Source organism: Eretmochelys imbricata, chromosome 1 (assembly GCF_965152235.1).
Source record: "Eretmochelys imbricata isolate rEreImb1 chromosome 1, rEreImb1.hap1, whole genome shotgun sequence".
Classification (NCBI taxonomy): Eukaryota; Metazoa; Chordata; order Testudines; family Cheloniidae; genus Eretmochelys; species Eretmochelys imbricata.
The window spans coordinates 15,328,199-15,341,631 of NC_135572.1; the positions used below are offsets into that span (position 1 = coordinate 15,328,199).

The window sequence follows — 13,433 nt, forward strand, 5'->3', positions numbered from 1 at the left end:
AGCCTTGGCCCTCAGTGACACAGGCACCATACGTGGGTTGTGGTTTTTAAATACAGCAAAAAGCATCCTCAGCTCCTTTTCCTTGCATGATCCCATTTCACCTTCTTTGTATTTAATGACTCGTGACTGGCCTGAGGTGACAAATGGGGAGTGAGGCCTGAATGGTGCCAGAACTCGGTGTGGTTCAGATCCAGGGTTTTGGCTTAGCCCAGAGACAGCTGCAATGATCTAGAGCAGGGTGGGCAAACTTTTTGGCCCAAGGGCCACATCGGGGTGCGAAACTGTATGGAGGGCCAGATAGGGAAGGCTGTACCTCCCCAAACAGCCTGGCCCCCTACCCGCCCCATTCCCACTTTCCACCCCCGATTGCCCTCCTCAGAACCTCCGACCCCCTGCTCCTAGTCCTCTGACCGCCCCCTCCCGGGACCCCCGCCCCTAACTACCCCTGGGGACTATACCCCCTATCTAACCCTCCCTGGTCCCTGCATCCCCCCAGAACCTCCACCCCATCCAACTGCCCCCTGCTCCCTGTCCCCGACTGCCCCCCAGAACCCCTTGCCCCTTATCCACCCTGCATGAGCGCGCAACCTCACCGCCCAGTGTGCTGCCCGTGTGGCGGCATGGCTGCAGGGGAGAGGGAACAGCAGGGGAGGGGCTGGACTAGCCTCCCCCGCCGGGAGCTCAGGGGCTGGGCAGGATGGTCCTGCAGGTCGGATGTGGCCCACAGGCCGTAGTTTGCCCACCTTTGATCTCGAGTGAGACTTCCTTGAAGCTCCAAGGGTGTCTGCAACTGGAGCTTTGCTGTGTGCCCATCTCTAGTAATTGCATGATTATGGTAATTACACACAAAAAGATAATTTCTTAATCATGTGTAATGAGCACCCTTCAGCTAGCAAGCTATGCACATGCTCATTCCAGCTGTTCACAGGCTTCTAATCCACCTCCTTTTGTACTGACTATGTCCTTAATTACCATAAGCAGCTTCTCTGAGATGCTTTGTAATGGTTTGATGACTGGATTTACTCTAATTTCTTCTTGGCTGTTACCTGACAAACCCTGTCACTACAAATACTGTGTTGTGTTTTATCCCCTTAACAAGTGTTGAAATTTACTAACATCCATTCCATTTCCAGTGACAAGAGTCACCATAATGCAGATACCAAAAGCTTAAGGTTTATATTTAGCAAGCTCTGTAGAGCAAAGACCATCTTTCTGTTCTGTGTCTGTATAGCGCAGAGCACCATGGGGTCTTGGTGCATGAATAGGGCTTCTAGATATTACTGCAACACAAATAATAAACAATAGCAATAACTAAGGGTTTCCTCTTTAAAGGTCAAAAGGTCTGAATCCCTTATCACATACACTGGTTTTATACTGGTGTGAAACTATTAACTACATTGGAGTCACTCCAGATTTACATTGGTGTGAGAGGGCAGAGCATCAGGCCCACAACCTTCCAAATCCGCATTGAAATATTTGGGACGTTCTTCAATGCTTCATCTTGGGCCACTTTTGAATCAGGTTCCTTCTGGTTTTGTTCCCAGCCCAAGGTAGGGGGTACATTGTTTTTGGGCTCCAGGAATGACTGCCCCGCTCTCTTCCTACCTTGCTAGAAATAGCTTCCTCAGCTAATCGAATCAGAAAAGAAAAGCAGGCCACCCTGGCCCAGATCCTCAAAGCTCATTAAATGCCTAAATGCTTCTGAGGATCTGGTCCTTTGTGCTTATAGTGATGACTCACTAAAGGTGAAATTCACCCCATGCACAGGGTCAGCCTAAGGCATATACACCACTTAAGTCTGACCTGAAGGCTTAAATGGAATACAGTAGAGCACTCAAAATGTTTGCGTTAAAACAACGAAAATTAGGTTTTTGACTGAACAAAGGTTTTCGGGAAAAGTATCTGCTCTTTGCAAAAAGTTGTGATGTTTCAGCAAAGAAAAAGAAAAGACCCCTAAAAGCAGAAAACTTCAGCCAAAACCCTATTTTCTAAATAGAAAAGTCCACTGCAATGTATCAGAAGAATAGTAGTTCATATGCCTCATGCCCTCATTCATCGCTATGGGTTGGGGTTTCCAACTGGACGCATCTCCCATGATCCCCCAAAGCTACTTGACTCCCATGATGTACTGCAGTATCTCAGCAAGAGGGGACACCGTGGTGCATTATGGAAGATGTAGTCCCACCAGGGTGCCTGGCCAATAGAGGCGAATGGGGGCATGAAACACCTGCACTACTACTCCCCTGAGGCACCGTGGCAGCATTTCTCAAGTGAAAATTTGGGGTTTTTACTTTTCCACCCAAAAAGTTCACCCTGCTCTAGTGTTTAGGACTTGTGTTGGCCTTGAAAAGCATAAGATGCTCTTGACTGCAAAATAAAGTCAAGGGATTCTATCTTCTATCTATCTGAATATTGTATACAGCCTTCTTAATCAAATGGCATCCAAATGCGGGTTTTTAAACATCAGTTAAGAAATTATATGGCATTGATCCTTTGAGGATTACAAAAAGAACTGCTGACACTGGCCATTAGGCTCCTAGGACAAGCCCTAAAATCCAATGTGATACCTGCATGAGTCTGTCTCCCATCAGCCAATATCAGCCACAGTACCTCAGCTGAAATCAGTGGCATTTCACCAGTGTAAGGGAGGGAAGCCTCAGACCCATTGGCTTCCCCTGCTCAACCAAATATCAATTCTATCATGATCAAGTAAAATAAATGACGCAGATAGAAGTAACGTTTCAGTGCCTGATGGGCAACAGAAGATCCCATTCCAAGCAGTTCACCATTTTTATTGTACGCCATAGGACGATACATGTTTCATGCAAGCGCTGTGTTTGTCCCAGCCGCCGCTCAGAATGAAGTGCTTCACTTCATGTAGGTGGGTCCTGGGCTAAGGTACTTGGTTCCTGGTCTGTAGCACCGGTGGCTTTATCGAGGGTCCTGCAAGCAGAAAAAGAGAGTCATTCCACAGCTGCTAGACTGAACCGGTGATCAAAGACCACAGAACATGCCCCCCCCCCCCCCGCCCGCCCGCCCTCGCCAGTTGGTATTGGCCTCGCAGTGAATCACTGCATGGAGTGCATTCATTTATTATAAACCCAATAAATAGTTCCTACGATCACCGTATCGACGATGGGCCTGATTCTGCTCTCATTTAGGGACTGATCTAAAGCCCATTGAAGTCAATGGGTGTCTTTCCATATACTTCACTGGGCTTTGGGTCAGGCCCATGCACTGGTTTTACTACACCTGTGCCACTTCATTGACTTCAGCAGACTTGCTCTGGGTTTGGGCACAAACAGGATCAGTCCCAATGGGAAGCCACAAATCGGGGATGAAAAATGTTTGCCAATTGATTATAACCTGCATAGGCAGTCAAAGGGTGTCTCACTGTAAAATTCTACAACAAAGAAGCAGTGTCTTTCCCTCAAAGCGAGCCATGACTGCCCTGTGACATAAGGGAGCTGTGTGCTATAAATTAAGGGGTGACTTGTCTGCCCTGAGCGTCTTAGGGACTCCTGAAGTGCTCGGATCCTGCCGGGTCATTAAAATGATTGGCTTTACCAAACAGCAGCTGCCTGAATAATACAGGCCAGGGTTTAGGGTAAGCAGATAGCAAATGTGAAAAATCGGGACACTTTCTTTTGGGGGTGGGGAAATGGGGGTATAGTTGCATATGTCAGACAAAGGCCCTAATATTGGAACGGTCCCAATAATATCGGGACTTCTGCTCACCCTACCAGGATTCCACTCTGCCAACACCTTTCATATGTAAATTCAGCAATCCAAGGGAACTGACAGACATGGGTGGTGGGTGAAGCTTCCCCTGGGGGCTCGCTCTCTGTCCCCCACTCTGCCCCAGGCCCTTCCCCATCCCCACTCAGCCCCCCCACTGCTGCTCACCGCTTCCCTCCTCACCTCCCCACTCCTCTCAAGGCCCCCCCCCCGCCCACCACTCGCTGCATACCTTCTCACCTCCCCACCCCTGCATGACCCCCCCTCCGCCACTTCCCTCCTCACCCCCGTGAGACCCCCACCATCCACCAGTCATCATGCTCCCTCCTCACCCCCCTACCCCTGCAAGACCTCCCTGCCCACCACGTCCCTCCTCACCCTTCCAGCCCCACAAGACCCCCACCATCCACCTCTTGTCTTCTTCCCTCCTCACCCTCTATCCCACAAGACACTCCCCGCTCGCTGTGTACCTCCTCACCCCCCAGTCCCCACAGGGGATGGGGTGGAGGAGAGGAGGGATGTGGCGAGCAGCAGCAACCTCTGGAGAGGGGGTGGGTGGAGTGAAGGAAAGGAGAGACAGACTCACAAAGCAGCGGTGGGCGGTGGGGGCCTCGGGGCAGGGTGGAGCAGGGAGGGGAAGAGGCAGAGCGCAGGCAGGGCCACTATGGGCCAAGCATCTGGCAGCGGGTCAGAGGAAGCTTAGCCTCCCCTGGCCTATTATACCCACCGCCCATGATGACAGATCCTGTTGTTGTTTCTTTGGGGTGGGGGGGGAGGACTCAGATGTTGGGCATCGGTATTGATTAGCGCTCCACAGGGGCAGCAGGTTCCATAGGAGTCGATGCTGATGTAACCAGCTGAGGCGCTGGGCCCTTGTGCTAAGGAGGACAGTCCATGGGGACCATAGTAGGAGGTGCTACATGCCTGGGGTCAGCGCAGGTAGCAAGTGGAAGCAGGAGGGGAGAGGATCCTGGAATCAGGGAGGATAGTGGGGGAACAAGCTGAGGGAGATCAGGGCAGGAGGCAGATTGGCCCCTGGAGGGGAAAGAAGGAGGTCTGCGGGTTTGGCGTGCAACAGGTGAGAGCTGGAAGGAGAGGATCTATGGGGTCAGGAAGGGCAATGGATGGGATCCATGTTGGTCAGGAAGGAAATGGAAGGGGGATTTCTGGGGCTGGGGAGGAGTATGGGAAGGGAGAGATGCAGTGGGTGGGAAGGGCTCTCTGAGGTCACAGAGGCAGAACGGAGATGCGGGCGGAATCCAGGCCAGATTTTAAATGGCTGCTGGCGGCCATTTGAAATATCTGGGAATTGCGTTGCCCTTTTCAATAAGATTCATACGCAGGCTCTGGCCATATGTACAGACCGATGATAGTTGGGGATTAAAAGGCAGGGTGGATTTTGTGGCCAGCGCCCTGCCCATGTGCGTGTAGGTAGTGTCTGCCCATCTGATCGAATCCAGTGCAATCCTGGTTTGCAGCCTGTGAGCACAACTTTCCCTGCAAGAGGCTATATGCCAGTTCAGGCTAGAGCCTGGACTGGGAGCTGCTCAGCTAGGGACAATCTCGCTCATGTGTCCAGGGTTTACCTGACCTCCACACTTGCAGCAGGGTGGATTTTTCTGCCGGAACATATTGGCAGGGGGCCTGTGGGCACTTCTCCACTCCACGGAGCAGTCATGGAGCAGGGAGTAAGCTGGTAACACAATTGGCTTTCTGCAGAGGCCAGGGGTGTGCGGTGAGAGAGCTGAGAGCTGGCCATAACTTGGAAGGGGGGGACCCCAAGAAGGAGGTGAGCCCAACACTTAAGGACAGTGGAGTCAGTGGGAGTGTCAGGCCTATGGCAGTGCCCCGCCTGGACCAGTCAGGTTAAGGCGCTGCACTGAGTGCCTTGGGGCATATTTACACTGCATCTAGGAGCCAGCCTCCCAGCCTGGGTCCACAGACTCCTGTTAATGTGCTAAAAATAGCTGTGTAGACACAGTGGCTTATGCTGGGGCTCTGAAGCCAAGGGTGGGGTTCAGAGCCTGAGCTCTAGCCCAAGGTGCACCATCAAAGCAATGTCTACACAGCGATTTTGAAGGTGCTCACATGAGTCTGCGAACCCAGGCTCTAAGGCTTTCTCCAAGATGCAGTGTAGACATAACCTTGGAGGCCAAAGTCCTCTTGGCATAGAACAGGAACAGCAATGCAAGTTCCCCTGCATCACCCTGTGCAAATATGCCTCATCCAGCAACACATGGGCAGGCTATTCATCTGTATTTAATCTGGACAGTCCTCTTTTTGGGTGGTTTGTCCCTTGTCTGGTACTGAGACAAAACCGGACCTGGTTTTGTCCAGTATCGGATGGGGATGCCATTTTGAAGAGGCCATGTTGGCCGGGGGTGGAGGAGCGCAGTCTTCAAAATGGTGTACTCTCTGTGTGGCATGACCTCGTACACACCGTGGATGTGAAGGCAGACCAGCGGGGGCAGGCCTCCGCCATTCCCAGCAGTACCAGAATGCTCAGTATTCTGGGAATGTGTCAGCGGACACCCTAGCAAACCACACTAGGGCTGAGAGGGCCTTTCAGTCTCCATGCAGCACTCGTTCTGTGAACAGTTCTCCCCTAGGAGCTGAGCTGAGACCACCAGCTTCTTTCATGTAAGCCACTGAATGGCCATGAGATGGGTATGTCCCAGCAGGCTATGCACCAGCCTCCTAGATGAGAAAAGGTCCACCAGGCCCCCACCTCCCCCTTCTTTGGCATCCTTCATGAGAAACTGAAATAAGAATAATGGTGTGATAGTCATTTCAAATAAAGCTCATTCACAACAGGCAATAAAATGGGGGAGGGGGAGGCTGCATTAATTCCTTGCGAAATCCCTACTCAAGGAAGGACACAAGAAACAAAACATCCCCCACAACCCCTACGTTGTCCAGCACATGCAAAACAACCAACTGGATCATGTTCAGTGGACCTGGGCAAAGTGAGTCAGGAAGGTGAACTATCTACCCTCAGAACAAGGGGTGGTTTGAAAAAAAAGCCAGCTCCTGAAATAAAACGGTCTCAATTTATAGACTGTGTGTTAAAAATTCCTGTTGTCTCAGCCAGGCGAGGCACTTATCTGAAGTTCTTTGCACTCTCACGGACCGTCTGTGACAACGTATCATCCAACAAAACTGGGGTCTCGCCAAGTTTGCAGCAGAAATTAATGATGTGCTATGACAAGGTGACAGATCGGTGCCCTAAGGACGGGATGGATGCTAGGCAGCAGCTCATAACTCTGGTTGCAGGCAGCTTGGGAAAGAGATCTGGCAAGAAATGCAGGGGTTTAGTAGTGAATTATCAGGTGTCTTAACAACCGGCCAGCATTTAACAGCTTTAAACAACAGATTGAGATACTGTATGTCATGCACAGAACCCCTCGTGCGCTAACAGGAGGCTGTGGCCCCAGGCGGGGAGGCTGGCTCCCAGCTGCAGTGTAGACATGCCCCAAGGCACTCAATGCAGCGCCCTAAACTGACTGGGCTTGATGGAGAGGTGCTGTGGGCCTAAAGGGCCCACTGACTCCATTGTCCATAGGCATTGGGCTCCCCTCCTTCCAAGTTATGGAACCCAGAGATGGGAGCCCACCTCCTCCTGATTCTTCTCCCTTACATCACCACTACGCTGGTGTCACACCAGTGAGCTCAGTGGCACGCCTCATCCTGGTTTGCACTGGTGTAAATGTGTTTAGAATGGGCATAGCTCCGTTAAAAACAGTGGGCCAGATCCAGCGCTATGCATTGGGCATGAACCTAGGAGGCAAAGGACCTAGCTTCTCATCCTAGCTCTGATGCTGACTCACTTAGGGAAAGTCACTTAACCATTTGGTGCCTCAGTGTATTAGGGATATGAGATTTCGCCACCTTTGTGAAGTACTGTGAGAGCTTTGGATGAAAAAGAGGTAGATGCAAACTACTATGATTTGTAAGGTTCATCTTTGGTAAACAAGGACTGAGCTGCTAAGAATTCGTAATAAGGAGAAGTGCTGGTACCCAGCACTTGCCAGAAGAAGAACCAGGGACCATACATGTTCTTGTTCCATTTGGGCACTGGAGTTTTTGTTCCTAGCTTCTTCATTTCTGTACATTGGTTTATCCTAAGGGCCTGATCCTCAGCTGGTGTCAGTGGGCATAGCTCCACTCCACTTACACCAGCTGAAGATCTGCCCCTGAATTGCATGTCATTCATTTGTCTAGATGCCTGCTCTGCTCATGTCATCATGAACCCGGGGCTAGATTCATAACAATGACTTAGCCACATAATGCCTAGGCATCCTGCTGTCCAGTGGAACCCTCAGCCCCACGTTATGCACCCAGGCTCTCCCTGGGCACAATGAGGCACTGAAGAAAGGGACTCACAGAAGGCAGGATGCTGAGTAGGGAGCCACCAATGCTAGGCAGTAGGAAATGTCAAAGAGGAGGTGGGAGGCAGCACGCATGCAAGCCAGCCCATTATAGCCACCGCCCTGTGGTTAGTCACTCACTGGGGAGGCAGAAGACTTGGGTTTAAGTCCCTGAACTAAATCAGGGATTCAAACCTGGATATCCCACACCCCAGATGAGTGCCCTCACCCGGACAGACACATACTCCAGCCAGCCCCCTACGTGCCTGCTCCTGGCTGTGTGTGCAGGTGAGGTATGTTCTGAGCACCCCGACCAGGTCATGGCCCACAGACAAGATAAGTGGGGGAATGCCTAGTTTGATAATTTTTCCAGGGCTCAGGTGCGAACAAGGGCTCCCAGTAGCTTGGTGACAGCAGGACCTAGGCGGCTTTGTGCTTACCCACTGGCAGAACTTTAGGCACCTAGGGCCTACAGCGTCAGCTGAGCGGTGGTTTGTAAATGTCAGTGACACCTAAATGTTGGCCTCAGGTGCCTTAAGAGGCAGTTAGGTGCCCACGTCCCTTTGTGAATCTAGCCCTTGGTCACCTTCCTCCTTCTCAATGAAGGATCCAATTTTGTGGCATCTGCCGTGTGTTCTCTTTTCTAAGACACTGACGGATAGAGGCAGTGTGGTCTAGTGGACTGAGCATGAAGATGGGCACTCGTTAAGTTCCTAGATTCAGCCAGAAGGGACCATTATGGCCATCGCGTCTGAGCTTCTGCCTGTCACAGACCAAAGAACTTCACCCAGTAAACTCTGCCCCAAGCCCATAACTTCTGGTTGAGCTAAATTCTAATTAAGTTAAATTGCAATCCCAGGTCTCCAAATGTCTGGCTGTGAAGCCTCAAGCGCATCACTTAGGCCTAGATCCCCAAGGTATTTAGACGCCTACCTCCTGTTAATTTCAGTGGGAGCTAGGCACTCAAATAGGTTTGAGGATCTAGGCCTTAGCCTCTCTGTGGCTCATATGTAGAAGGCGGAGAGTAATACTATGCTTCCCTTGCGTCTTCTGAGAAGTGTGAGCATACTAGGTAATATTTCAAGTGCTTTGTAAATACAGGGCCTCATGCCTTTGCGTTGCACTGGTGGACTGAGCGCAGCACCAGACAGGTAAAGCATGAGGGTTGGGAGGTGTTAGATCCTGATACCCTGACTCACAGTGGATAGTCCATTATCCTGCTAGCAATCCCATTGATTTCAATGCAGAGTCATTTAGTACTCAGTGAGAGGAAGGGCATCAAGAAACTGGCCCTGTAGGAGCGCTATGATCAGAACTAAGGGGAACAGCTCTGTCCTTCATAGTGGCCTGGCTCTCGCCACACATCTCTGCCTTCTCTCCCCTTCGAGCCTTCCAGCTCCCTCATGCGCCTCATGCCATACATTGTCTCTGGCTTGCTCGCATGCCTGTAGCTGGCACTGTGTTATGATGTCACACACTAGTACATTTCCTGAAGGAAGCCTTTTCAGTGGTGACTGGCTGGCTCCCATTGTTCCTCATCCAGTCTTTTACTAACATGCTGCTCTTTCTCTGTGGCTAACTGCACCCTGTGATCCCATTGTACACAATGGCAGGTCTCCCGCTGGAGGTCATTAGGAGCAGAGTGTGGTGATGGGTAGCAGTTCAGTGAGTGCATATACGCATTGCTACCCCTACCCTCCTTATAGAATATTTTGTGGTGGGATGCTGTAGGAACTGAGAAGCAAGGATCGAGCTGTGACTCTGTCGGTCTCAATGCAGTCCCTGCTCTGCCCCTCACAAGGGCAGGCCAAAGATGAGCAGTGCAAACCAGAACCATCAGGCTGTCATCCAGACTCAGGCTACAAGCAGCCCTGTTGAAATCCACCCTTGAAACGTCTCCTGCTGCTGATCCAGCCGCTGCAGCTTCCTCTGGAAAAGACGGCTGCTTTGATGTCCACGGATGCAGCTTTTGATGTGGCTCCCGCTGCTTTCTCTGTTCTGCTAGGAAAGGCTGAAGCGTGGGCATCTGCTGCTGTTGTGGCTTCTGCAGCTTTCTCTGCCCTTCTGGGCTATGCGAGCTCTTTCCCAGCCTCCGCAGCTCACATGGCTGCCCCGTCCCATGAAAATCCAGGAGCCCCAACGAATTCCTCCGCGCGGAGCCCCCCCACGTTCTGCCAGCAGCACCAGGGCCGCAAAGGCAGAAGGTCACGTGACAGCGCTGAGGTGGGAGTGCGCTTGTGCAGAAGGCAGAGGGCCGAGTGGGGTCCCCCGCTGCCATCAGCCAGGGGTGTGGGAGGGAGCAGAACCACAAGCTCAGCAATCCCAAAAGGCTGCTACGATAGGCCAGGTAACCAGGCCAGACAGACCGCGCTCTGGCAGACGGGGGTGCCGAAGCTGCACAACCGACAGAGAGGGAAGTGGGGCCCGGGAGGGGTGAGGTATCATTGTTTATTCTCACCAGTTACATAGCGACGGACGTCTAAGCTCAGGGAAGCCCCGACGAGCTGACGCTGCACAAGAGAGGAGACAAGGCACGAGACAGGCGCTCGGGGAGGGCGTGGGGACGGTGGAGGGATTCCTGTCAGAGGCAGGTTTTCAGGAGGGCTTGGAAGGAGAAGGCGCTTAGTGGACGGGAAGCGGGAGAGGTTTAAGGGTGTGGGAGGGGCTGCACGACCACACCCTGCCAAAACGACGGCGAGTGAAGAACGCGGGGGGGAATGAGAGAGGCGCACAGAGAGCAAAAGGGGAAGCAGCGTGCAATGACAAAGGTAGAGGAGGTGGTGGTGACCTTTCTCCTCTCTGAAGGGTGGCTGAGCCACAGTCTGCCCCAAGAGGGTCCCGGGGTACCTAGGCTTGTCCCAGTGAGAGGAGGCTTCCACAGACAGGCAGCTAGCAGGACTGGGGATTCAGGTGCCGCGTGAGCAGCTTCTCGCCGCGCAGCAGACGGCAGCACTGAAAGCAGCTTCGAAACAGCACATGCACAGCCCTGTCCTGATCTGCAGCCGCCTCTCCCTGCCCTTCCCGCAACACCTGCTGCTGAGATGGAAAAGCCCAGGGCAAAGCCCGGCCTTTTGGGGTGACGTCAGCTCCCAGGACGTACATGGCCCTGTCAGCTCAGTAAGGAACCCTGTGAGTTTCAGTGTATGGGCAAGGGGCCTACCCTAATAGAATGGAGCAAGGCAGCCCACGCATCCCATGCAACAGTGTCTTGCTGGCCGAGGAAGATGTGAAGAAAGGCCACTACTACACCAGACAATTTGCTTTAAAAGCCGATGAGGGTGGGAGATCATGAGGTATCATGATGACAACAAAGTAGTTTCAAATCTCAACAAATGTTTATTGGAAATGAATTTTCTCTTTGCTGGCAAACATTCCTTCCAGCTTTGCTTACGTTTACTTTGCCTTCTTAGCCACTGTCTTCTGAGAGAGTACGGACATCTCCATCCTGTAGCTCGCTTTATGCAGCAGCCTCTCCGTAGAGCGAGCAGGCAATCGAGACACCCAAAGATCCTTTCAATCCATGCACAGATTTGTCATGAGCCTCACATGTCCTCCATTCTGACATTCATTGGGTAGGTAGCTTTTCAAAAGGCAGCCTGAAACAGAAATCCATGTTGTTTACAAGGAATCTCCACACTTCACCATGAGCCACCGGTCATCAAATATCAGGGGTTTATTACCCCTGCCTGCAAACCTTTACTCGTGTGAGTAATCCTAGTAATTTCAATAGATTTACTCACATGAGTAAGGATCTGTATGATTGGGCCCTTAAACCCACAGTTAAATCAGACTTACCAAGTAGCTACTGCAGATAGGTGGCCAAGATCTGGCCAAGATCTGGTTAGGAAGATGGAAGCACCAGGGTATTTTGCTACAGCACTGGGGATAATATTCTTAGCACTCAATGCTAGCATATATTCAAGTCCACACTTAGAGAAACATTTCTTGTTCCAGTATAGTTCTTTAGTTTCTGATGCTGCAGTTGTTGAAAGAAGAACACAGTTATTTCTAGACATTGGGAAACACCAGCAATGACAGAGACTTCTGCCTTGACATTCCTGTTCTCTTTGGCAGTGGCAGATGGCCCCGTATATCCTAATGCCTACAATATTGAGACACAAAAGACAGGACTCATCTCTGCGGGTAGCGCATCAACCAGTGAGATATATTCTTGACTTACTTGGACTTTAACAGTCAGGAATTGGGACTGATTAGTTTAAAAATTTGAGATTTTCGAAGATGATCCGGAGATCTAGACACACAACTTGGAATATCTCAATCCAAAGCCACATCTTAGCCAGCCAGGCAACCTAAAAATAGCCAATTGTGAAGGGAAATCTAGTGTATTTTGTCAGATTTAACCATTTTTTGACTGGCCAGCTACTGGTAGCTCAAGCCAACCTCAAACATTCGGTTTCTGAGGGTGTAGTGAAGTAAAGTTGACCGTTGGTTGTTTTAATTTATACATTTCAATTCTTTTAAATCTTTTCTCCCCTAAATTCATATCCAACACTGTGCTCATTCGGGTGTGTCTCTCCACATTTTAAGTGATCTACAAAGCATAACATCCCTTTTTAAATAATGCTTGTCCTCAAAGCTTTGTACGGATAGTCCCACAACACCCCTCTGAGACAGATGAATTGTGTCAGTAAGTGACTTGCTCCATGCTACACAGTGAGTCAGAGGCAGACCTGTGATTAGCCCCCCAAGAGTTCCTGGTGTCTAAGCCTATCTTTCATTCATTAGGCCACACAGTCTCTTCAAAATGTATTATTCACATATATGTAGCGCTTGAAATTCACAGCTAATTCTAAATCACGTTTTCCAGCACTGCGCATGGGGGTTTCCTGCAGGTTCTTGTTGGAATGCTAAGCAGAGGTGCTCAGTGATTCAATGGTAGGTCAGATCCGGGTGCATAAATACTGGATGTATGAAAACAATTCTGATGAGCTCCCACAATTACAAACACACACATCCAAATTGCGTACTCTTAATGACACACATTTTCCCTATCTACCCGATCTAGCTGAAGGCAAACACAGCTCTGGAAATTAGAGCTGTGGCTGAGACACCCTTAGAGCAGCTGAAACGTTTTACGGCTGTATGGTTGTCATGCTTGACCACAGGTTGGTACGTGTGTGTCTCTGAGAAGTTGCTGAGGCTAGAACAGGGTGTTGTTTTCAGCACTTGATGGAAATGGAATATATTTAGCAGATTGTTTGTAGACTAGGCATGGGTGTGAAATCTGGTAGGACATACGGTATAATGTCATTTTTTTTTTACATGGGCCAGTTTCTCAGCTGGTCTGAATGGGCATAGTGCCACTGA

At 50.7% G+C, this 13,433-nt stretch overlaps 1 protein-coding gene across 1 annotated transcript in view; it reads right to left on the bottom strand.

The window, feature by feature from the left end:
* Nucleotides 1-2,873: 2,873 nt before the first annotated feature.
* MAP6 (microtubule associated protein 6) overlaps nt 2,874-13,433 on the bottom strand; it is a 76,013-nt gene continuing 65,453 nt past the window's right edge. The window contains exon 4 of the mRNA XM_077841848.1: nt 2,874-2,943. Within this exon, the coding sequence (XP_077697974.1) occupies nt 2,874-2,943 (70 nt within the window). The remainder of the gene's footprint in view (nt 2,944-13,433) is intronic.